This window comes from Strix uralensis, chromosome 2 (assembly GCF_047716275.1).
Source record: "Strix uralensis isolate ZFMK-TIS-50842 chromosome 2, bStrUra1, whole genome shotgun sequence".
In the NCBI taxonomy this organism is placed as follows: Eukaryota; Metazoa; Chordata; class Aves; order Strigiformes; family Strigidae; genus Strix; species Strix uralensis.
In genome coordinates, this window is record NC_133973.1 from 91724029 (window position 1) to 91747527 (window position 23499).

Below are 23499 nucleotides of genomic sequence, written 5' to 3' on the forward strand. Positions count from 1 at the left end.
TCTTGGTTAGTACAACATGGGGCTTTACTGAGACCACTTACTAATAGTTTGCCGCATAAGGAACTGAGGCACTGTAGAAACTAAATCAGGAGTGGAGAATAATTTGGACTGTTATCCAGGGCTCCCAGCCAATGATGCTGTCTTAGAGGAGAGCAGGGATGGTGCCTAATGCTGGGTAGGTGAACTTGAAGACACGGTTATTTCCCTATGAGGATATGGAAGCAGGGTCTGATACCTGCGTATGATAGTGAGTCTAGTTTGCTCACTGAGGCTTAAAGATGTCGAGGAGCTGTTGTAGATCATAAGCGTAGCGACAACTTTGGTCACCAAAAAGGCCAGTTCTAGCTTGGTGGATTATCATTCAGCACAGAGTATTTGATACAAAAATTGCTGATTGAAATGGTGTAGCAGGTAGACTGGTGTAGCTGAAACTTCATAGTCTGGCTCCCTTGTAGAGCTCTCCTTTTGTGCAAGCCAAATGTGGGGAGACGGACCGCAGCTGGCAAACTGTGATCATCTGCAGCTGACTTACCACTAAAAACATAGTGAACATGTTAACATGCTGGGTTTTCCTTTCATCTAACTCGTTTTAGGGACTTTGCACTGTAGCATGGAAATTCTTCACAGGATTAAGGTTTGAGTGTAGTTATGGCTGCGGTGATATAGCAGTTTTCTCCGTGATGAAGAAGAAGCTGCAGACACAGCTCCCTGTATTTGATGCTGTCTTCTCAATAAGCCTGTAGTTGTGTGTCACACTGTTGGCATTGCATGGAAGGATTTGTGGCAGATAATCAGTGTACCCATTGCTATACGAGATCTGTGCACCTACTTTACTACTAGAAATGCAAAATGCTGAAATATTTCTGAAAGTGGCTCAAGTACTTATGGAAGCTAAAGGTCCTTTCCTCTGGCAGTAGTCAGTAGAGAGGTGTGCTTGGTGTCCTCCTAAAATGACCTCCCAGCAAAGCCTCCCTCTATCCTCTCCTTGCCTCTTTCAGCAACATAAGTTACTATTAAAATTACTGTGTAAATATTTCTACATGGCAACTGGGGAGGAGATCAGCTCCTTTCAGGTCATTGTGGTAGGAACTGAGCCTGCCCTCTGCAAAGGCTCTGTTCCTTCAGCTGGAGATGCTGATGAAACATGAGGGCATTTGGCCCCATTTATGCAAGTGAAGTGTCCACTTCTTGAAGCATAGGAAGGAGGTTGCATGATAAGGCCAGAACATTGTCTCCAGTGAAGTAATCACCTGTGAGCTCATCATGCCATTTAAAATGGCACTAAATGGAGAGTTGTGCTCTGCAAAAGCAACATCTGTGTTTTTAGGGGTATTGCATCAAATCACCCCTGTTTGGCAAAGAAAAACCCATTGCTGTCAATTTTAGAGGCTAAATATTACTGTGCTTTTAATCTTAGCTTTTCAGAAGGTTCAGCTTTTATTCTGAGCTTCCAGCTGAGCACTGTATGAATGCCGTGAATTCTTCCTGGTGGTAGTGCAAACTTAACAGCACTGTGTTACAAGAAAACAATAGGGCACTTCTGTGTTCAAGGTGAAGCTTACACACAGCACGCCTCTAAAACTTCCCAGCAAATGCTCCTGCAGGTTTGGTTGTATATTAGACAGACTTAATAAAGATTTTTTTTTTTTTTCCTCCAAAGATGACTGACTTTGATCACCCCATCTGCTTTTTCTTTCCTTCAGTGATGGGGAGGGAAAGAAAAGAACATCAAACATCTGCAGCAGTGAATCTCTAAATGCTGTGGGGGCCACGCTTACACCTCGCCGCATCTCCTGGCGGCGGAGAATATTCCTGCAGGTAGCTTCACCTATGAATAAATCTCCTTCCAAGATGCAGCATCCAGGTCTGTGTGTGCTTTTAAAGAAAATAAACAAGCAGTTGTTACTGAATAGTTCTTACTATAGTAAACTGCAACATGTGAAAATATGAAAGGGAGAAGGGAGTCAGCTTGATGCAATATTCTTGCCCGAACCTCGCTAGAGATCAGTTGTGCTCAATTGGCTTTAAGTCTTTGTTGCTTTGAACAGAGTTTTGTCATCAAAATCAAATTGATTGCAATCTGCCATGGCTGCACTGGTAGCAAGGAAATGAAGAACTACCTCTTGCTGACGAAGATATCCTGTAACAGTTAGCAAATTTTTACTCTAGCCTGCTTACATGATAGCAGTTATGGCAGAAAATATTAAATTTTCTGCCTTGTCCTTGTACTGCACATAGCACCTGTTGAGTGTGTTAATAATTCTTATAGCTTTAGGTCCTTTAAGTTAGAAAGGTCTGAAATATCTGAAATCCTGCTATGTTGATAAAGTCCCGTTGGCAGAATTCACAATGATATTTAAATGACAAGCTTTATATTTAGTGACCATAAAGTGCTATAGCACTGCCTATAGTGCAGTTTAGCAGATGAAAAAAGTTGCTTTTAGTGTAGAGCGTGTGGTAAATCACAGCAGTAAACAAGCTCAGCTGTAAAGGAGACTTTATGAATAAATGCCTCTTTGTAACTCTAGAAGGAGCTAGCAGGGGAAAGAGTTGAAATACTGGGTGACCCTTTATTTAGCTTTATTTAATTTAAATAAAACACTTTATTTAAAAACAATTCTTTGCTGTTGAACTGCATTTTCTCTGTCTTTGGAATTGGCACCTCACTGCTGAATGTGGAGGACAACTATTTTTGTTCTGCTGTGACTTAGATTTTTGTGATATGTCAAAAAATCTGAGTTTCCTGCAATAGCTTTCTGGTTCTTTGCAGATGGTCATGATGGAGGTGAATTGTTACCATTATCCCCTCTTGCTCCACCCCTGGAGGAGGACCCTCTTGTTCTAGTATTGCAAAATGAAGATGGTCCAGATAAAACTGAAGAGAGGAAAAACTCAGAAGAACTACAGAGTCTGTGGAGAAAAGCCATCCATCAACAAATTCTGTTACTTCGAATGGAAAAAGAAAACCAGAAGCTGGAAGGTTAGCTCTTTAGAAAATATCTCTAAAAACTATTACAAATTCTGCTGCCTGGAGTTGAAAATTGTACTGGTGTTGGGCACCTCAGAGAGAGATGTGGTTCTGTAACTTTTTGATTAACAGTGCTAGAAAAAAATGTGTTCACCCAGTCCTGTCTCAGAGTGTACCAGGTTCTCTATCTACCTGCCAACTCTTAATGAGTCACCGTAGTTAAAGAAGAAGGTGATAATTTTTCCTTTTTTAGTGCATGTTAGACAAAAGTTGCTACAGTCTGTGTTCTAGCTGACTATGTCTAGGAATTCTAATGTGGAGTCAGGAGAACAGATGCCATGTGAACTCTTAGGTATGGTAAACCTTACCCTCTGTATCTCGTTTCAGTACTTTGCAGCACATGGCATTTCTGTCCAGGCTTTCTGCCCTTCATTGACCACATCACAGTGGTAATTGATAAATATTTGAATCCAAATGTGATTTTTGAGCAACTGGCTCTTGAGTTATGTCAGAAAGTTCATTTTTCAGAAGATGAGCACTGTACACTGAAAATTGAGTGCTTTACTGAGGGATCTGAAGTTGGCCATGTTGACTTGGTAGCTGCCTGAGCTTCTGGCTAAGATATTTCATTATGACTGGTCAAGACTCAAACCAATAAAAGATAGGATGCAATGTCTATCCTAGCATAGAGAAGTTCTTCAGTATAATAGACTTAATAGTGTTTGGTGCAAGTCAAAAATTTCAAATGTCCTCTCTGCAATTGCTGCCCTCATCCTCTCCTGTATGGTGTATAACCTCATTATATGGTAGCCTGATTCTTCAAACAAAATATGATGATCTTGTTAAGGTCAGTTAACTCTTTTTCCTTCTTTAGTGGTGCTTACTGAGAAGGCAGGGAGAGGAAAGAAAAACAGCAGGACAGAAGCCTTTCCATGTCCCTACAAGCATACATCCTTGAACGTATTTCCTACACATGTAGTATATTTCTCTGTGCACTTTCTCTACAGTTTGTCTCCCTGTTGACACACACTTCTGTGGAAACTCCTAGATTCATAGGGAACATCTACAGAGAAGTCTGTTTTAACTTCAGCCCAAATCTTCGTTTATTGTTTTAGCAAACGGTTAGTCTGCTGTTGTGGGGTGGGGAAGCTGGACGTCTGCTGTAGTGACTGTTTTCATGTTATTCACGCTGGTAGTATGAGCTGCTGAGGGACAAACTCTTTTCTGTACCTGCCCTGTATGGCTGGAGGTACTGAAAACTGTTAAATCAGTCCAGTTCCTTAAGACTCCGTTAAAAGTTATTTCCATTCTGTGACAGATATGTAGAAAACAGATATGTTCTGTCTGATCATTTGTGGTGAAAAGAGGAGTGTAAGCAGTGGAGACTCCGAACTGGCACTCATCCGCCAGCCCACATTTTGCTTTGTGCTCTAAGGAACATGTCTCCGTTCTTGTATGTAGGTTCATAAGTACTGCTAGTGAAACTAGTGCTCTAGCTAGCTGGAATTCATCATATTATTTTCAAAGGTGAAAAGTAAACTGTCTTAATGCCTGTCTCTAGGCTTCCTTCCTGTGGGCTGCTCTAACATGGGCTGTTTTATGGACAGGACGTATGCAGAACTGATGCATTCCAAACAAGCGCTGTTTTGGGCAGTGGTTGACATTCTAGCCTACAATTAAATGTAGATCCCAGGAATGGGAAATGTAATAACAGAAATGCAGCCATTTCTCTGCTTGAAGTCAGGTTCCTACCTGTGAATTTATTCAGCTGTATATGACTGGTTTAAGACTGGAATTGATGTGGAATTTTTTTCAGTGGTTTTCTGTTAATGTTTTGTTGATTTTTATTTACAAAATATTAATAGAACCTCTTTTCCTGTTCCTTTTGCTGTCGAGGAGACTTGAATACTATTAGCTCTTTGTTTTACAGAAGGTAAGTTCTGCGAATTGCACAAACTTGCTTATTTTTTTTCTGAGCAGCTAAAAGCTCCTTTTTCCAGTAGATCACCTAAAAATATCAGAACTAGAAAAAGCAGCAGGCCACCTAGCAGTGATCAGGAAGAACATTAACAAGGATGGTTGCAAGTAACCAAGGGTCGCACAGCAGATAGGGCAAGTACAGTCAACAGGCAAGCTTGCTGACTTTCACTAGGGTTAACTGCAGAGCCAAAGTACCATTCGGTGAATGATAACCTGTGCACTTAATCCTGGGGTTCGTTGTCACACTGAAATATGTTACTGTTTTGAATCTGCTGCGTACTGCTTATGAGAGTGAGCATTCTCAGATGAAATCATACATCAATAGAGTAGCATTTAAAATTGTCCCAACTGGACTGCAAAGTCTTTTGGTGAGATCGCATTCCCATTTTTATGGAAGTGTACCTTGCATAATAGTTGCTTCTACAAGGCCCCCTCTAGTCTTGAATAGATGCGGTCTCAGATGTGTAACATACAGCTTTTAGAAATAATCTGTCATCTACATTTTTGGAGTGGGCTGGGCAATGAACCTACGGATTCATCCAATATTGGCTATATCCAAAGTGATGATTAGGCAAAGGAACCAATTGTCTTGTTTTGCAGGTTGTATAAAAACATGAGTGAGATTTTGCTTTCACCTAGGGATGATGGTGGGGAATGGGTTACATCTGTAAGATGAAGGAGTCAAGTACTGCACATGGATCAAGGCAAATTTGGGATAAATTCAGTTGTAGCTTTCAGAGCTTGTGTTGTGAAATGTGCAATTCAGTCCAATGATAATTAAACGTATCTCTGTAAATTAAGACACATTCAGGTCTTGATTGCAGTTTTTTACAGTAGTAGTATGAGGAATTTGACTGTTTTTCTGCATGCATATCATGTATAATAAAATAACCACAGTTAATTTCTCAGTAATGGAAATGAAAGCTGCTCCTCTATGAAATTCCAGAGTAATAGTGCAGCTTTATTTCAGAAATAGTGAGTCCTCAGGAATAAATAGCTTGTGCCAGTTAGTGCTATGCAGGAAACCTTTTAAGCTTACAGCAACATGAGTTCTGTGCTTCAGCACAGGTGTACTTTTCTGGATAAGGTTCATGTTGGTTCATTCTAGTTACTTCTAGTCAGCCTGATAATGCCAGGTAGCAGTGCCAAGAGCTCTTATCACTCTCTTAAGGGACATGTAAAAACTGGAACCAGTGTGATACACTTCAATTTAGAAGACTTGCCTAGCTTGCTTGCCTAAATCTCTGATATAAACATTCATATGTTTGGGACTTTCCATACCAAAACAATTGTAATGTTCAGTATAAGAGAGAGAAAAACTACCAAAGGTGTTTTTGCAGTTGAAAGAAGCAGCAGATGGGTTGAAGCTGATGCTGTTGAGTGGGTTTTTTCTTCTTGCCCCAAGCATTAAAAAATGTTTTCATGTACTTTATGAATTACAAATGTTCATGGCCCAGTAACAGAAGTTGAATTGTTACCTGCAGCATCTTATGACAAAAGACCGGCCCCATCTCGACTATTAACTGATGAATTGTAGAAGCTGTATTTATCCCTAGTCAGATTATCAGATAGATATATCTAACTTGAATGGGTTTTGTGTATTTGATGTTTCTTGTAACTTTCTGGTTTTCCGTGTGCTCTTCCTTTGTGTCCTGTGCTCTAGCAAGCAGGGATGAGCTCCAGTCAAGGAAAGTAAAACTGGACTATGATGAAGTTGGTACATGTCAGAAAGATGTCGTAAATGTTTGGGATAAGAAGTTACTAAACTGCAGAGCTAAAATCCGATGTGACATGGAAGATATTCATTCCACTTTGAAAGAAGGTATTTATGTAGGATGGCTTTTAGCTATGAAAAGTTTTGGGGTTTTTTTTGTTCCCTTTTAATACTGAAGGAAAACTGCCAGCAATACACTTTTTCTAACTTGTAGTCTTGTTATAATAATTACTTGCCTGGAAAGTATTAGCAGAGTTGACAATTTATTTTGACTTTTAAAAGTCGGTTTATGGAGTTAGATATTGAAGGGGGATGTATGTGAAAGTCCTAAAGTAGTATTTTAATTTAGTTTATGCTTTCACAGGTGCTTGGCTGACTTGAGAGAAATGGTGTCTTTCAGTATGAGTGGTTCTGTGTCCTTCCTTTGGTATGCAGCATTAATGCTTTTAGGTTTGAACTGAGCATTTTATAATCTGTACATCTTTCTCCAAGCCTATGGACTGACATGAGAGCAGCCCTTTGGGAAGGGGCAGGAGGAGGTGGACTTCCCTGTATTTTTACCCCTGTGAATTTAGTTCAGCCTTTCTAAACAGGCTGAACTGCATTCTGTATGTGGTCATGCATCTTTTCCTGCTGGAGGCTAACAGCTCAGAAGCGACAAAACAAGTGGTCTGTACCTCAGTTGTCCAATATACTGCTCAGTGTAATTACCGTAAGTTTGTAGTTAATATTTAGTTAGTGGGACTGAACTGTGGTTACTGAGTGAATACACTGAAATGTGGACAACTTCTGAAGCTGACTGTTTGTAAAGGATCCTTCAGAGTGGTTCAACCAAGATTATGACAGGGCAAGATGATGACAAAGCAAATTCTGGTGTTACAGCACTAAAAATAAGCCCCTGCTTAGGCGTCTTGTTTTTTTGACTGACCTGCAGGTGTACCAAAAAGTCGCCGGGGAGAAATTTGGCAGTTTTTGGCTGTTCAACATCGAGTCAGACACAGACTGCCAAACAAGCAGCAGCCTCCCGACGTCTCTTACAAAGAACTTCTGAAACAACTGACTGCTCAACAGCACGCCATCCTTGTAGATCTAGGTATGTCTGTTTGTAGAGGGGAGATTTTTCTGACTTGTTTTGTGAGTCTTTGAGTGAAAACACCCCAGTCTTAATGGAAACTGTTACTGGAGATAGATGCTGCTGTATCAGCACCATTTTCCATATCATCAGGATATGTTTTGTGTATGCCACTTAGTGTCTTGTAAGCAGATGATTTCTTAGGTTATGCTACTTGTATTTATGCTCTTCTACATCTGTCTGAAAAGAGAAATCAGTCAGTCACTTCTGCAGGTTCTATGCAGATGTGAATATTAAATGAGCTCAATGGATACAGTCTAAAATCAGTGGCAAAATACAGATTGATCTGACTAAAGTCAACCTGCATATGAAAGCAAAGAGAAATGGTCTATGGGAAGAGAGAAGTGCTGGTTGTCAGATTTGGGTTTCTTTGAAAAGAATTTAATATCAACTACTCTTCTCTCTCTACGTCAGGACGGACATTCCCTACGCATCCTTACTTTTCTGCTCACCTGGGAGCAGGACAGCTATCACTCTTTAATCTCCTGAAAGCATACTCTTTGCTGGACAAAGAAGTGGGTTATTGTCAAGGTATAAGCTTTGTAGCTGGAGTGCTGCTTCTACATATGAGTGAAGAACAGGCCTTTGAAATGTTGAAATTCCTCATGTATGACCTTGGCTTCCGTAAACAGTACAGGCCAGACATGATGTCGCTACAGGTAAGTCAGTCCTTTTAAAGCAAACCAGAATTTTAAGTGAGTCTCAGAGGTTGCTGATGTTTTACAGGGCCTTATGAGGCTTTTTATGCTGTTCTGGAGGTTGTGAGGTGCATGTAAATGTTATTGTCGAACCTCTCTCTGCCTCTCAATTTGTAAACAGAGAAGTTCAGAACTTGCAGACTTTTCCTGTCACACGTCCCCATCATCTCCTGTTGGGAAACTCCGCTTTCTCTGCTGTTTTGCTCTTCCTTTTCTTTGCCTCACTTCTCTCTCTTCCTTATGCCAAAAAAAAGATGTGCTTGCATCTGTATAGATGGAGTTTAAAAATAAATTGGATTTTCTTCAGTCTGTGAGCACTCATGTAGATTTTTCTCTTGTAACTCCGAGTCAAATCAATAGTGACACCCAGTGGCCAGCCAATGTACTTACTCTGCAGCCATGTACTTGGGACTGCTCTGTCCTGCCTCATCATTTGCACCTCTTTTCTCTCATCTTCTTCTACCCCAACACCCTCAACACAGAGAGAAAGCAGATGATTTTTTAATCATTTAGTTTGTTTATGAAACAATGCGTACTCTGCAATATTAGTCTTCTAACAGCTAGCTATAGATACTCAAGGCTGCTTAGGAAGGAGACAGAAAATCTTTCAGATCTGTATAAACTTCAGGGTTTAAAGTTTGAGAAGTCTTTCACCTTGAGATGCAGCTGTCCACTGACTTTAATTAAAGCCTCTAATATTATAAAAGAACATACCACTGCTGAGTTAAAGCTTGTAATTCACAGTGGAGAAGGAGAAAACTAAGAGGCAGATACAGAAATCTCATATTTTTTCATGCTCCCTGCATAGCAAACACTTCTAATTAAATAGAAACTTAAGGGGGAATTTCAGTCCACTTTTCATGATCAGTCACTTTAGGTGCTTATTTGGCAATTGTCCAGAACAGTAGAATAGACTGTAGTTAAAGAAACTGTATGTGCTTATTCTAAAAATGATAGAGTGTTTTATTGTGGATGTAAGTATGCTATAACAAGTTTGTTGTGATGAATTAAGGGTGAAGAGCCGTAAAGAGCATTGTTCTACCTCTTTCCTGTCCCATTCCCTGCCCCCACCCCCCCCAAATATGTTTTGAATCAGTGGGGGTCAAAGTGTGATAAATATGTGGTTGTGTGATTTTTTTTTTTTTCCCCCTAGAAGATCCTCTCTTAGTGTTTGTATTTTTATACTGCAGTTGTAGACTTTCAAAACATCTGATTGTCTGAGAGTGTTCAGATGTCCAGGATTTCACCTTTTCATTTAAATGAGTCTGAAACTTTCATTGTCAGAAGCTCTTAGGACAAACAATTTTTACGTTTGAGAAGGTTTACTGCTTGTAGTACTGTTTGCCCTTTAAATGAAATGACCTCTCTTTCCCCACAGTTTGCTGCTAAGCAGTTATCCCGTTCTAGACAAAAGTACAAGTTTTGTCTGTTCAAGACAAACTAGACTATTGAAGATGACTTAGAGGATCTCACTAAAGCCTAACCGTTTGTTTTGGTTTTTAACAGGACTAGAGCACTTGCAAATTCTTCTGCATTTACAGTACTGAAACACAAGTAAGCTTATATGCAGAATTAGCTTCTGTCCTGTAGAAGAAAAATGTTGGGTGTTTCTTTAGGATAATGAAAACTTATTTGACTTATATTTTTAATTGCTGTCTGGAAAAAGTAGTAATCTAGATCCTTAGTTCATAATGAACTCATCCAGTTGGTTTACTCCCTCTGTGATGCTACTCTAATTTCACATGTAAATGTGTTTTGTATCAACACTGTCAAAACTGTGCTTAATTAGTATCATTGGCAATTAAAGCAGGGACTCAAATGCATGCACAAATCTAGTTAATTTGCCTGAATGAGAGGTGATCTGTCTGCATGTGGACGGTGCTGACTGATCATTTCAAGTGCAGTTAGTTTTTGGTAGGGAAGAATCACGACCACTAAAAGTAGGAAAGTAGCTGGATCCAATAAAGTCATTTTCTTATCGAGGAATGGATTCACCTTAAGTATAAGGCATTGTTGACAGCAAAACTGGACCTGACAGCTAATCAATACATGTCTGCTTCTCATCTTCTGCTTTCTGAGAGAAGCATCACTCTGGGCTGGGATCGATTTACTGTGGAATATAAACTATCAAAATTGTAAGGAAATAATTCGCCACAGAGTGATATTTTTAGCAACGAATAGCAACTTTTAACCACTTTGATTTGCAACCTTTTACAGGTTGTATAGCAACACTTTTTGCATCAGTATCTTAAATTTCTCTGGACCACTGCCATGTGGGAGGTGTGCTGGGAAATACATATGTGGTACATCTCTGTTGACCCACCATATCTAATGTACTGTGTGGGTACAGAAAGCTGTCTAAAGTGATGATGGTAGCATATGAGTTTCAAATGCAGCAAAAATATGGCCAAGATTAAAAGGATGAAAGCCAAAATGTGTAAATTTAGCCAGAAATAGTTCAACTCTATAATGGAGAGTTTTGACATCTTGGAAGAGGTACTTCTATTTTCATTGCTGCAAGACTGACAGCTCTGGTTTGTTGATAAAGTTAGATCAATACAGTCTCTTCTTACCTTAGGCCTGTGAATCTGAAATGATAATTAACAATCAGGTTCAAACTGTTCTTTGTTATTGACTACTGTGTTGGTTTTAATTCATTAGGCACGGGTTGCTTATATGTGAGTAGATATCACTTCAAGGCCCTAGGCAACAATGAAGCTTCATTTTACAGTGCCATCTGTACTGGAGTTAATTTCCCTCAAGTGAAATTTGAATGCTTTGGAAAACTGAGTAAAGCTGAACTTTTCTTTCTTTACTTCCTTCCCCCCCAACCCCCTCATGCACTGTAGATTCAGATGTATCAACTCTCAAGGCTTCTTCATGATTATCACAGAGACCTGTATAATCATCTTGAAGAAAATGAAATCAGTCCCAGTCTTTATGCTGCACCGTGGTTTCTTACACTGTTTGCATCTCAGTTTCCATTAGGATTTGTAGCCAGAGTATTTGGTAAGAAAGTTTATTCTATTGCAATGATAGAACAATTGTTGTCCATTGTGTTTTGAAACTCTCAGGGAGTAGTTCTCTACATACTAGGGACATCTGGGGTGACTATTGTGGGTGGCAAGTAGCAATGCTCTTCATGGTGGGATGTCAGCTCCTTTTCAAAGAGGCAAACTGAAATACATTCTTTGAAGCATCAGACTTGAGTAATTAAGTATGTCTGCTGTTATTAACCAAGAGACTTCTGAAGTGTGAACAGTAGGAAGTTGCAAATGTATTTTATGCATCAAGCGTTCAGTTTATGGCTATAGAAAACTTGACATCTTGTTGAACTTGCAAACTGAAAAAAGATAATGCATTAGTTTTCAAGATGGTGTTTCTGAATAACTGATTCTACAGTGCTTTCTAATAAAAATTTGGGTAAACTTGAATTTAGAGGCTGTTTCAGGTTCTCATATTGAACAGTTTCTTAGTCTTAGTATGCCTTTTATTCCATTTAGATAGCTTTTTCATTATATGCTCCTCTTCAGATAATGTCTAGTACAGCGGCTTAAATATTGATTGTGCCTTGTAGTGTTTACAGTATCAGCATGTCAAGTACTTGGGTTTGTATTCTTTTATTGTCAATAAGAACTGCCAGCTTAATGAAATCTCTAGTAATGCAGGATTTTTAATAAATGTATTTATTAATTTAAAACTTGCTGTGCTCAGGTATGCACCAAGTAGCTAGGAGCATATGTCATGTACTTCCCCTTAAATCAGAATTTTTTTTTCATTTGATTTTTCTCATTTCATATGGCACCTTTTGTCTTTTTTTAAGAAATTCAACCTGACTTTTGTCTCATGTTTTATTACTGGAGTGTGTTAGGTTTTCAATTTGTTTGGTGTGGTGGTTTGGGGGGGAAGAAAGGTTTGGTTAGTTGGTTTTGGGTTGAGTTTTTTTTTTGACCTAGTGATTTCTCCATTACAGAGTTTTTTTCCTTTTACGGCAGACTTTTTTGACTGTTCTTTGGGTGAACAAATGATTGGTGTATCTGTTTTTCAGTGGTATTCACGTGATTGGTACATCTTTTTCCCAGTGGGATTATTGAATTCTGGGACACTCAAACATTTCATGTTTTGTTTTCTTTTTGTTTTGTTTTTCAAGGCTCAAGTGTTCTGTTCTTTTTTTTGCTTTAGTAGGCTTTGAATTTTGAAAACAAATTTTTTTAAGGGTGGGAAGGTCAGTGTTCATTTCTCTGTAAATGAGCTGAGTAAGGCATGTTCCCTTTTTAAAACTCAAGTTACTATGTTGGTTTACTTCCTAATGCTTTGGATTCCTGCATCTTCAGTGTCTTATGGGCCATTGCCACATACCAGGAACAGATGGTTAAAGTGTACCCATCACAAATTATATACTTATATTTATGCTGCTTGAATGTGCAGCAAAGACTTGAGAAGAGAGACTTTTAGGAACTGTGTATGAGTGAGATGGCTGCCTCACCAGTGTCCTGGTGCTACTGTGTGATAATGGAATAGGGCCAGGGATGCCCTCTCAGTATCAGGATCAGAAGCTGAGTTTGTTCAGCTGTATGGCCTTGCTCTTGGTGGTGTGACAGAGCCAACAGCACAGGAGGCTTGTTTGAACAGCTCATGTGCTGCGTTCATCTCAGTAACTGCAAGTCCACTGCTGCTACCGAGACCAAGTTTCTAGTTACTGTGATCAAGTTTCCAGTTTCTGTGCAGTATGTGTCTACTGACTTCTACAAAGCCTGGACTTTCCCCTCACATCCACGTAATTATACCTCAAAGTAAGGGTTTGGGGCTTAAATTATAGCCAATGTGATCACTACTATGGGTTTTGAAAATAATATGATTAGTTATAGAATCTACATGATTGGTTTTTAAGGACTAGCTTTTGCCTGTGAAAGCAGTAGAACATCATGATCCGCTTTTCAATTGCTTTTCAGTCATAGATGCTCTTAAAAACAGTTAGCAGTTAACAGTAGACAGTAATCGACATTCTTATTGCAGATAACAGTTACAGACATAACAAGCATGCGCTATTTTCTTTAATGCTCTCTCACATCTGTAAGATGAAAGAAAACGCTTTAACATCATGTTGAAATAAGATTGCACTTCTGAACTGAGTAAATCAGCAGTATGATTGATTACAAAGAAAAATAGCTAATATATATATTTATCCAATGACTTTAGCTCTCATTTTCAGGATATTTTAATGATTTTCTTTTTTAGACATTATTTTTCTTCAAGGAACAGAAGTAATTTTTAAAGTAGCACTGAGCCTGCTTAGCAGTCAAGAAACATCTGTAATGGGATGTGAGAGTTTTGAGAACATTGTTGATTTTCTTAAAACCACTATTCCAGATATGACTCAGCCTCAAATGGAAAAAATTATTACTCAGGTAAGGTCGTTTTTCTCTTTATGTTTTCCCCTCATTTACTTTACTTTAAATGAATCATGCCTAAGGTATATGTGAAAGTCTTCTCAGTATGTTCCTTTTGGTTTGAAATGCAAGAGTCATCATCCCAGTAACTTGTATAGAAATAGGATATCAGCAAATTTCAATGGGTTTTGAACTGCAATTTTAGCAAGACTTTTATTTGCTACCTCAAGGTTTAGTACAAAGGTTCTTTTGTGCCCCAGCTATTGGGAAAACATGACTTTGCTTATAATTTTCACATCACCATCAGAAGGGTAAAAGTAGCCAGTTTTCAAAACCTAAACCCAACTGTTGCTCCCTGCTTGTGGGTGAACAGTCCAACAGTTTGTGACAGGAAGCACAACTTGCCATGATGGGATGAGGGCAACATCACAGCAACTTCCCCTCCTGATCCTTTAAATTCTGGCTGCACAGGGCCACGTACCCCAGTAGGAACTTTTCTGACACTTCATCTTAAAATCCTACAAGTTTAGGAGGCTGGTGAGGCCCCATTTTAATGATCTGTATTAAAATCAAGGTCAAGCAAACTTTTGTTGTTCTGTTCTGGGGGCAGCTTCTATCCTCCTGGGGATCACTTTTAGAGTATCCTCACGCAACTTCCCCTTCTCACCTCAATCCTGTCCTTGGAGGGATCACATTTGACAGGTGCTTGGTGCCAGAGGTAAAAGCCCTTCAGGACTGATCCCTGCCTGCCTTATTTGGGTAAGGAAAGGGAGGACTGGAGTAGTGTTATTTCATCAATATCATTGTAACTTCATGGCAAAAGGCGAGAATAGAAGAGAAACAAAGGATTACTAATGCTGATATAGTAAAACCTTCTTGTGAAATCTGTCAGTGGCTGGAATTTTCATGTCTCTACATTGTCTTCCTCTTCATTGAAGCTGCAAATTGAAAATGAGCCTCAGTCTAATACCTTAACTGTGAACCTGTGAACAGTTTTCCCCCTTCAGGAGGTAATAGAAGAGATCTAGAAAACCATCTCCATATGCAGGAGTGCGGTTAATACTGATGCATTCCTATGGCTTGGCTAACGCTTGAATGTTTCAAGTGCTTTCAGTTAAGAATTCATTTTTAGACAACATGTAAATCTTAATTTCCTCATTGCATTGGTTGTGATTGCCATGCTAAACCTGTGTCAGGCATGTTAGTGTCTGTCTTCACAACTCACTGATTCTGGCAATGGTCGAGATGGTAGTTCAGTATTTTTGATACTATTAGAAATTAAATCTTTGTCCTGTGGTCTGCCTGGATTGTAGAGCAATCGTGGTGTAGTGAGCATGGTAGAAGTGACTTTGTGCAAAGTCAAGTCTGATTGAGTGAAGAATGGGTTATGTTGCCTGAGTGGAGGTGGATGTGGTTATACACAGGTCAGTTCAGCTCTGAGGGGAAGGTTGTCTGCTTGCCTATGGTGTGGTCTCATGCTGAGCAGCCTTCTGGATCTGCATTCATGTGTAGACTGCCTATATTGTATTGCTTCTACCTAGGCTGGCTGCAGGTGGAGTCGTTTGGCTGTCTCAGCATTGTAATTCCCAGGACTGTCGTAGTATAGCAGATAATGAAAGAAAAATGTAGACATTATGCAGACTATATATATAATACATCTATATATATATACAGATGAGGAATTGACTGGGTAGCTACATAGAGGAGAATGGCACTTGCCCAGCTTGAACGCCATATGTAATTTAAAGTTTTACCTTATTTGAATTACCTGAAGAACAGTGAACGTAATGCAGAACTTGTTTTGTTGGGGGATCTGTGTGTGTCTTCTGTTGGTGTAATGTTAGTGTTCTCTAGAACAAGGAACAGAATTAATGTCATTGTAGACATCCTTCCCTTCCTAGTCTGAACTATTTGGTAACTTTCAGAAGCTGAGAGACTGTGACTAGATGTATAAACAGATAAGTGTCATATGGTCCCTGTTAGATGTTCAGTTCCATAGTCTTCACAATGCTTTGTTACCAAAGCATCCCAGTAAGAAAATAGTCTATCTTCATGCAGAGACAGAGCACAGGGAAACTGTAACCATGAAGAGTGTTTTTATAAAAGTCTATAAATGGGCACTTGGAGTCAAGAGATCCAGTTTTGAGGGTGGAGATCTGACAACTCCTGGATTATTCTTCATCATTGTGTGATTCTGCTTCCATCACAAGGTGACTTGAATTTAAAAATTTCTTCATGAACTTCTTAATATTTCTGAGGAAGAGATGATAAGGCTTGGTCATATTATAAAATTCTTGGATTAAATAAGACTTTTCTGCTGATACATCTCATAGTAAGAGGTGGTATTTGATAATTGTAGAAGCAATGACCCAATCTGTTCTGAAGTCTGTGATTTATTATGGCTACAATAAGAACTCTAGAGGCTAAAATGTTCTTACTTCCCCTTAAAATAATTTTTTGAGAGGGACAGAAAAAAAAATAAAGTTATTAAAACAGAGTTGCCTCTTAGCCAAACATTCATGTGGAATAAGTGCTCTCAATTGTAGTTGAAAATTGTTTTTTCTCTCATGGCAGGTGTTTGAGATGGATATTTCCAAACAGCTCCATGCCTATGAAGTAGAGTACCACGTTCTTCAGGATGAACTGCAGGAAAATGTGAATCCTTGTGATGAAGGTGAACCCCTGGAGAAGCTGGAGAGGGCAAACAGTCATCTGAAGAGACAAAACATGGATTTGTTGGAAAAGCTACAGGTAAATGACTTAAGACTAGAAACTCATGGAGAGGTCATTTCTATAATTCAGCCAATTGATTTACTTCTGTTAGACGTATTTCTAGCTCCTTTGTCATTCCTTGGACTTTTCCTTCTTGATGCAGATTTCTTTTTCTCAAACTATATCTACCCTTATGTCCCATAAAGTCTGTTGGCAAAATATGTGTATCTTGCTGAGAAGTAAATTCTCTATCCCTTTGTATCTTTGCTTCCCTATTGGAAAGTTTTAAGAAATAATCCATAGTGCACTACGCTTGCTTTCTCCAGACCTTTGTAGGCAGTATCATTCTGTTTCCTTCTGCTGAAGCTCATAGTCCTACTTTTGAAAGGTGGACTCTCCTAGCAAACTTGAATACAGCTGAGTGCCCACCAGACTTTGCCCAATAAAATCATGCTTTAAAAGTCTGCTCTTCCTCCCTCACTATTCACCCTTTCTCCCATAGCCTGGCCAAGACTTGTTTCAGGTTTCAATATGTATTGTCTTGCATTTTCCTGAAAGCCAAGCTCTTCTTTTTGCATCACCAGGCCATTTCTTGTTATATTTGTTACTTTGAACAAGTATTGGGAAGAGCTGAGAGCGCACCTTCAGATTCTGATACCTGAAAATAGAAGCAGGAAAAAAAAAGAAAGATCAAGTCCTTATTACTTTAGTGTTTATGGGCTAATGGTGCTGTGCTGTGTTCTTTTGATATTGAAAACAGGGATCACTTGCTGTTTTGACTATTTCTTGCTTTATTTATTTATTTATTTATTTATTTATTTATTTACTGCTACCTAGTCTTTTACCTCTGTTCTGAAAAATACATCAAGGGTGTAGAATAATGATGAGTGACTGATTTGAAAGGCTCTATTGTAGCTCTTCTGTTTTTCCAGAGTGCCGTATTGTAATGCATCTTTGTCAGTTGCTTCACCTGTTCATCTTTTTGTTTGTATAGCTTCTTCATTCCTCTGCTTGGGCCCTTTCCTAGAAACGGTCAGAATTCCCCCACTTCCCACAGCAAGACATTTGCTACTGCTGCAGTCCAGGGTTTCTGATTACTAGTCAATGGTTGTTTTTTTTTCCCAGAGGAAGTTGTAGGTCTTTTATTGTAGAAGAGGGAAGACTGTCTGCTTCTAGGCTTAGTGTTAAGGTTCTCTTTCCCCCTAACCTCTCCATCCTGCTAATTTACTTTATTACATAGCTCCATCACTGTCAGACAAGTTGTCTCTTCCAGTGCTACTCCAGCTGCTGATTTCCTTTTTCTCCCTGCAGCTCCAGTTCCTTGTTACCCTGAACTGTCCTGTGCTTGCTGCAACTTGCATGTCTTCATCCCTCTGTAAAGCTTTCAGAAATCCTTCAGATTGATCTGGTCACTATAAGGAGATTCTGTGTGTGAAACACAGTAGATGTACCTTGTATCATTTGCCTACACAGATGGTTTTTAGGAACATCGGTGTAATTAAGTTCTTCCCTTAACGTATAGCATATCATAATATAAAAGAAGTTATTCAGAAAGTCTCAATTTATTATAAAGTAATGTTACTGCTTACAGGTTGCTCACGCTAAAATTCAGAGTCTGGAATCCAGCCTGGAGACTATTTTGACTCGAGAGAACAAAATGAAGACTGTAATACAGTCCCTGGAACAAGAGAAGATAACATATCAAAAGACTCTTGAACAGATAATGAAGTATTTGCCAGCAGAAGCATTGTCTGACTGTGAACTGCTCCTGAAGGAAGTAAACTACAATCCAAATAATAAAATAAAATAAGGAGTAAGCCATAAACCAAGGTTTTGTAGGCAGCATTTCTTCAAAAAAAGGGAAAGAAAAATGAGTATGCTGCTTTCAAAGGACTTAGCAATAGGCAACGGTATTATCCAAAACTAGTGCTGGGACACTCATAGCTACAGATGGGCCTTCAAATGTCAGTATGCAAATTCAGGCTATTAATTTTTTTTATGATTGTGTAAATAAACCACAAGGGGGAAATAAAGGATTCTCACATGTAATTATGATGAGTAGATGTATATTTAGAGTTGACCTAAAGGAAAAGAGAAAGTTCAGTAGTCAAAGCCAAGATAATGGTGATCTACAAATTCACTCTGGATGTGCTTGTCTTGTAGTGAAATGAGGATAGCGTGTCTTTATATATATATATATATATATGTATGTTGAATAATACTTGAAAAAAAAAAAAAGAATGTAATTTTCCCTCCAAAGAGCAGCATGTTTCACATCTGTGGAAAATCTGTGAACTCATGCGTGCCTCTTTTTTAATTCTACTGACATTGTGTGCACAGACCAATAAGCAGAATAAGCATCATGACTTGGTTTGTACAGAAAGAGCTCTAGTGCCATCCGCTGCCTGGGCTGTACTGGTCAGCAATGTAATTCCACATGCATGTTGGAAATGGAAACAAAAAGCATCACGTCATAGCTCCGCCTCTGTAACCCAGAGCTGAGAAATAGATATCTCTACACACTCGCAGAACTTGTAAAGACAAGAGCTAACAGTGACTGCTACTTTCTTCCCGGCCTGTTTGTTTCCACCTGTCCTGGGGTTGGTCATGATGACAGGAGGAAGGAAGCAAGGCTGTGGGATGGTATTTATTCTGATGTTAATTTTGTGCAGGAGACTTGCTGTTATAAGAATTAGGCATGTAAGGGGTGCTCTTTTAACCAAAGAAATACTGGAAGAAGCCTTGTCTTACCGTAATGGGAGCCAGAAAGCTGTTCTTAAATTTTATATGAAGAGAAAATTGAGGCAGGTTGCAGGAAGTTGAGCATAAATGCACAAGAAAGGACCAAGCAAGTTTCAAATATTGTGTACATTTCAGTTTTCACATACACAGTGGATATACATTTCAGAGGGGATTCCGAAGTACAGGTGCAGTTTTAATAATGCTTTCCAGGTTATTCCTGTTTTAATACTGCTTTGTGGTCTTCTTTTTAAATCAGAAATCATGAATTTGTGTGTTCTGGGCAGAAGGTGAGGTAAGCTCTGATCATTTCAAGGGAGAAAATATGTTTATAAAGGTATGAAAAGATGCATATAGTTTTGAAAATGTTTTTGAGTGGAATTTTTGAGAAGGCTTAGACAAATGTGTAATAGACACGTATTTTGGAGTGCATGTCTGAACGGTTAATTGAGTGTTACAGTGGCTCATGTTATCTCTTACCATTTATACTGTATTTCAGGAAACATTATTTTAGTAAGAAAAACAATTAAGCAAAGTGCCAAATCCAGCGGTGTCTTTATGCATAAGGTTGTCCACTTTAGAAAGCAAGGACTGAATGTCACTGCTTTCTAAGTATTATGCTTTATGTTAACATAAAAGTGAGGAACAACAATGCTGATTTGTTGCACACTGCTGTGGAACTTAGGGGCTTGGGGTCTCCTGGGTTGTTTTTTTGTTGTTTTTTTACTTCCATGGTGTTTTATTTGATTAAAGATATTGATTTACTTATCAGTCTTTCTTTTTACAGTTGGGGTGAAAGGTCTTAACACCGTGTATAAAATTACGTGGAATCTAGATATTTCAAGAATATTGTATTGTACTAGGTGAAAAGGCAGTTCTTTGCAGTTTTGTTCAGCGTAAGTTTTAGCTGATGTATACATACAAAACCAATCCCAGGAACTGCAGTAGCGTGTATTACAAAGAGTCAAGGTTATTCAGATGTGTCGGGTTTTTTTTAAGATGCACTGAATGTGCTTTATCCTCTGATTCACTTACCAGATTTTTCATGTAATGCCTGGAGAAATTCCAATAAATGTCATTGCTGCATTTCCCATGGCCTATGGCTAGTTTTATTTTTCTACACTTCAAGTACCAATCTCATTCTCAATAATACTGTTTATGTGAAAGATGAAAAAGATCTGGTTTTAGTTTCTAGTTGTGGGCAAAAACAGTACAGGACTGTAGAAGGACAGATATAAGGATAGAAATTCTTATCCAGGAAGATAGTTTTGCGTTGTTCTTAACTGAAGATGGAATTATTAAAAGGTATTTTTCTTCTGTAGCAGTTCATTTAGTACATATGCATGTTGAGAATAGTAATTTGATGAACTCAACACTGTGCATCTAGCTTGGGAGGAGGACACCGTATTAACAGTAGGAATAAACTACAGAAGTAAAACCACAATGAGGTAAGTGCTTCATGACATTAGGACATTTGTGATAGTGTTTGTGTTCCGAACACGTGTGCCTTGTAACTGGGTACCTCTAGGGTGTCTAGCTTGAAGTCTTCACTCAAGCAGATATCCTCCAGACCATCTTCAGATGCATGACCAGCAAGATGATCTAGAAGTCTGTGAATGGTGTGTGTGTGTCCATCTGTTTTGTCTCTCTCTGTCATGTAGGTAGCTTTACCGCTGTTCTGTTCTGGTTGCAGGTGTGCAACTGTGAAGAGGGGAGTCTAAGGTGCAGTGGGCCAGAGACAGAGCTGCAAAGATACTTGCTTGGGAGAAGGGACAGTTCCTGGATTTGGACAAATTGCTCTTTTATTCCTATACCTTGTTTTTGTGTTTGGAAAAAAAAGTTTTCAGAATAAAGCCATTTGTTTTGTCTGAGCTAAGCACAACAGTGCTCTCAGTTTTTGCAGTCAACTTACAGAGAACTAACTCAGGAGGAAAAAGTATCTGCTATTTTCAGGAACAGCTAACTTAGACTGGCTTCTGCTGGCAGAGGGCTTTTTTAAAAGTCTGGGGAGACATCCGTCCTTTTAGCTAGCATACTAGTCTATAATTGAAGAGTACTACTTGCCAGGAATACAGTTGAAATAGGCCAGTCTGGTAAGAAGGTCTAATGTAGGGAACACTCTGGTATTCACATCTTTTATGTATGGAAAACTTGGCCAGAAAGTTTTGGTGTTTTGTTTAGGGTTTTTTTTTCCCCTCTTCTAAAAAGGAGAGTATCTATTTCTCTCCTAAAAAGACGAATGTTTATTTAAGGTGCCTTTAAGTTGAATTTTGTTTACTTTTCTCTAAAAAGGCATCAGATTTTACTGAAAAAGATTAGTCTCCTGATAAATGTCATGCCTCAGTTGAACACCTGACTTGAAATCACAAATCTAGCTAATCTTAAGCTGTCTGATTATGCCCTCTTCAACATGATACTGCTTTGCTTAATATCACTACAAGAAAGTCTAACAATTTGTAACATAGGAAAGAATTTCAGCAGTTTAGTCCAAGAAATTGATATCACTAGTATGATCCAGAGGGTCTATGTTTGGACACTTAATCTAAACCTAGGTATTAGAGTGAATAGCCTTTTGTGCGCTGTTAATAGTGATTATCCACTCAGTCTTTGTAGTCATAGATGGGTGTTGACAGGCATGTGCAGGCCGTAACATGTCAAGCTTTATGCCAGGATACACCATCCGTTTGAAGATTTGTAATTGATTCTGTATTTCTGTAGTTCAGCTTTTACTGTCAGTGTTAGCTATTGAATGCATTTAACATATGCTTTGCTTTCCTCAGTCTTTCTAGTGACTAGAAAGAATGAAGTTTAACTTTCTTTTCCAAAAAGACTTATTGAATGCTTAGCTATATCCTTCCTCCAGACATCTGGTGTGCAAGAGATAGAGTTTATATGCTTAAAGTTTAATATGTTAGCTCACTCTGTCTGAAAGCATATTAAACTCAGCAGCAACAGTAAAAAGCTGGGGAGTAAAGCAGAGATTTACTGTGTGTCTTGAGCAGATAATGGTTTGTGTGCTGACTGGCTTGCAATGAAGTGGAATCTGGACAGATTGGCACTCGGTGTGTTGTTTGCCTTTATTTTAATGTTGACCTTAATTCTGGACCAAAGGAAGGAGCTGGCAGTGCTCCTTTACCAAAATGTTGTGTTGGAGTTTCCTTGGAATTGAGAAGGTTTTTCACTCCTTTACTATTCTCTTCAGAACTCTTGCTCAACAACCACTTCTTAACAAAGGACTTGGGAATTGTTGATCGTAGTCTTACCATCAGAAAAACTTCTCTTGGATCTCATTCAAACTGTTCTTGTACTCAAATTACAACTTATTCAAGTCTTCACTCTGATAAAAGAAAGTTAGTAGGTTTTAATATACTGTTTTTATTTTTGGTTAGAATGCGTGCTGAGAGATGCCATAAATGCCATACATCATGTCCTGCCGGAATGTACATGGTGAGAAGTATTGAGTGAGCTTGTGCTTGTAAAATGCTGGACTAAGAGATGTGACTTCTTGGTGTGGTAAATAGGTCTATATCCAACTTCAAAGTAGAGACTTAGTTGCACTGACTATGTATACTCTTATGCTGTTATCTGTCCAAATGATTACTTCAATCGCCTGTGCACACTTAGTATTTGGAGTTGCAGCTATTTACATGTATATGGCCATTTTTGTCTAAAAAGCTTAAACTGCTTGTACCATCCAGTTTTGAGTGTGAATGAAGCAGGAATGAATCATTCTGTATAGTATAAGCATTCTTTTCATGTCCAGAGTAGCTGTCCGGCTTGTTTCAGAACAGAAGACACACACAGTGAAGAAGGAGCTGGTTTGAGCCTATAGTTGCTTTTCCCTTGGCTGGGCAAGTGGGCTACCCCAAACAGAATCATAGAATATCTCAAGTTTGAAGGGACCCATAAGGACCATTGAGTCCAACTCCCTGCTCCTCACAGGACTACCTAAAACTAAACCATATGACTAAGAGCATTGTCCAGATGCTTCTTGAGCTCATACAGGGTTGGTGCCATGACCACTTGCCTGGGGATCCTGTTCCAGGACCGGCCACCCTCTCAGTGAAGAACCTTTTCCTAATGTCCAATCTGAACTTCCCCTGATGCAGCTTCTTTCCGTTTCCTCGTGTTCTGTCGCTGGTCACCAGAGAGAGGAGATCAGCACC

General features: G+C 39.0%; 1 protein-coding gene across 2 annotated transcripts in view; it reads left to right on the forward strand.

The window, feature by feature from the left end:
- The window catches only part of TBC1D4 (TBC1 domain family member 4), a 111257-nt gene extending 90833 nt beyond the window's left edge, over window positions 1–20424 (forward strand). Inside the window, exons 12-20 of one of the 2 annotated variants that reach the window (XM_074859503.1) lie at window positions 1704–1864; window positions 2771–2980; window positions 6612–6770; window positions 7597–7755; window positions 8209–8453; window positions 11342–11501; window positions 13731–13900; window positions 16457–16633; window positions 18186–20424. In XM_074859503.1, coding sequence (XP_074715604.1) covers window positions 1704–1864; window positions 2771–2980; window positions 6612–6770; window positions 7597–7755; window positions 8209–8453; window positions 11342–11501; window positions 13731–13900; window positions 16457–16633; window positions 18186–18404 — 1660 coding nt within the window. In that variant the 3' untranslated portion in view covers window positions 18405–20424. Of the gene's footprint in view, window positions 1–1703; window positions 1865–2770; window positions 2981–6611; window positions 6771–7596; window positions 7756–8208; window positions 8454–11341; window positions 11502–13730; window positions 13901–16456; window positions 16634–18185 lie in introns of those variants that run through there. The other variant, XM_074859504.1, reaches the window with a different exon arrangement.
- Window positions 20425–23499: the final 3075 nt, after the last annotated feature.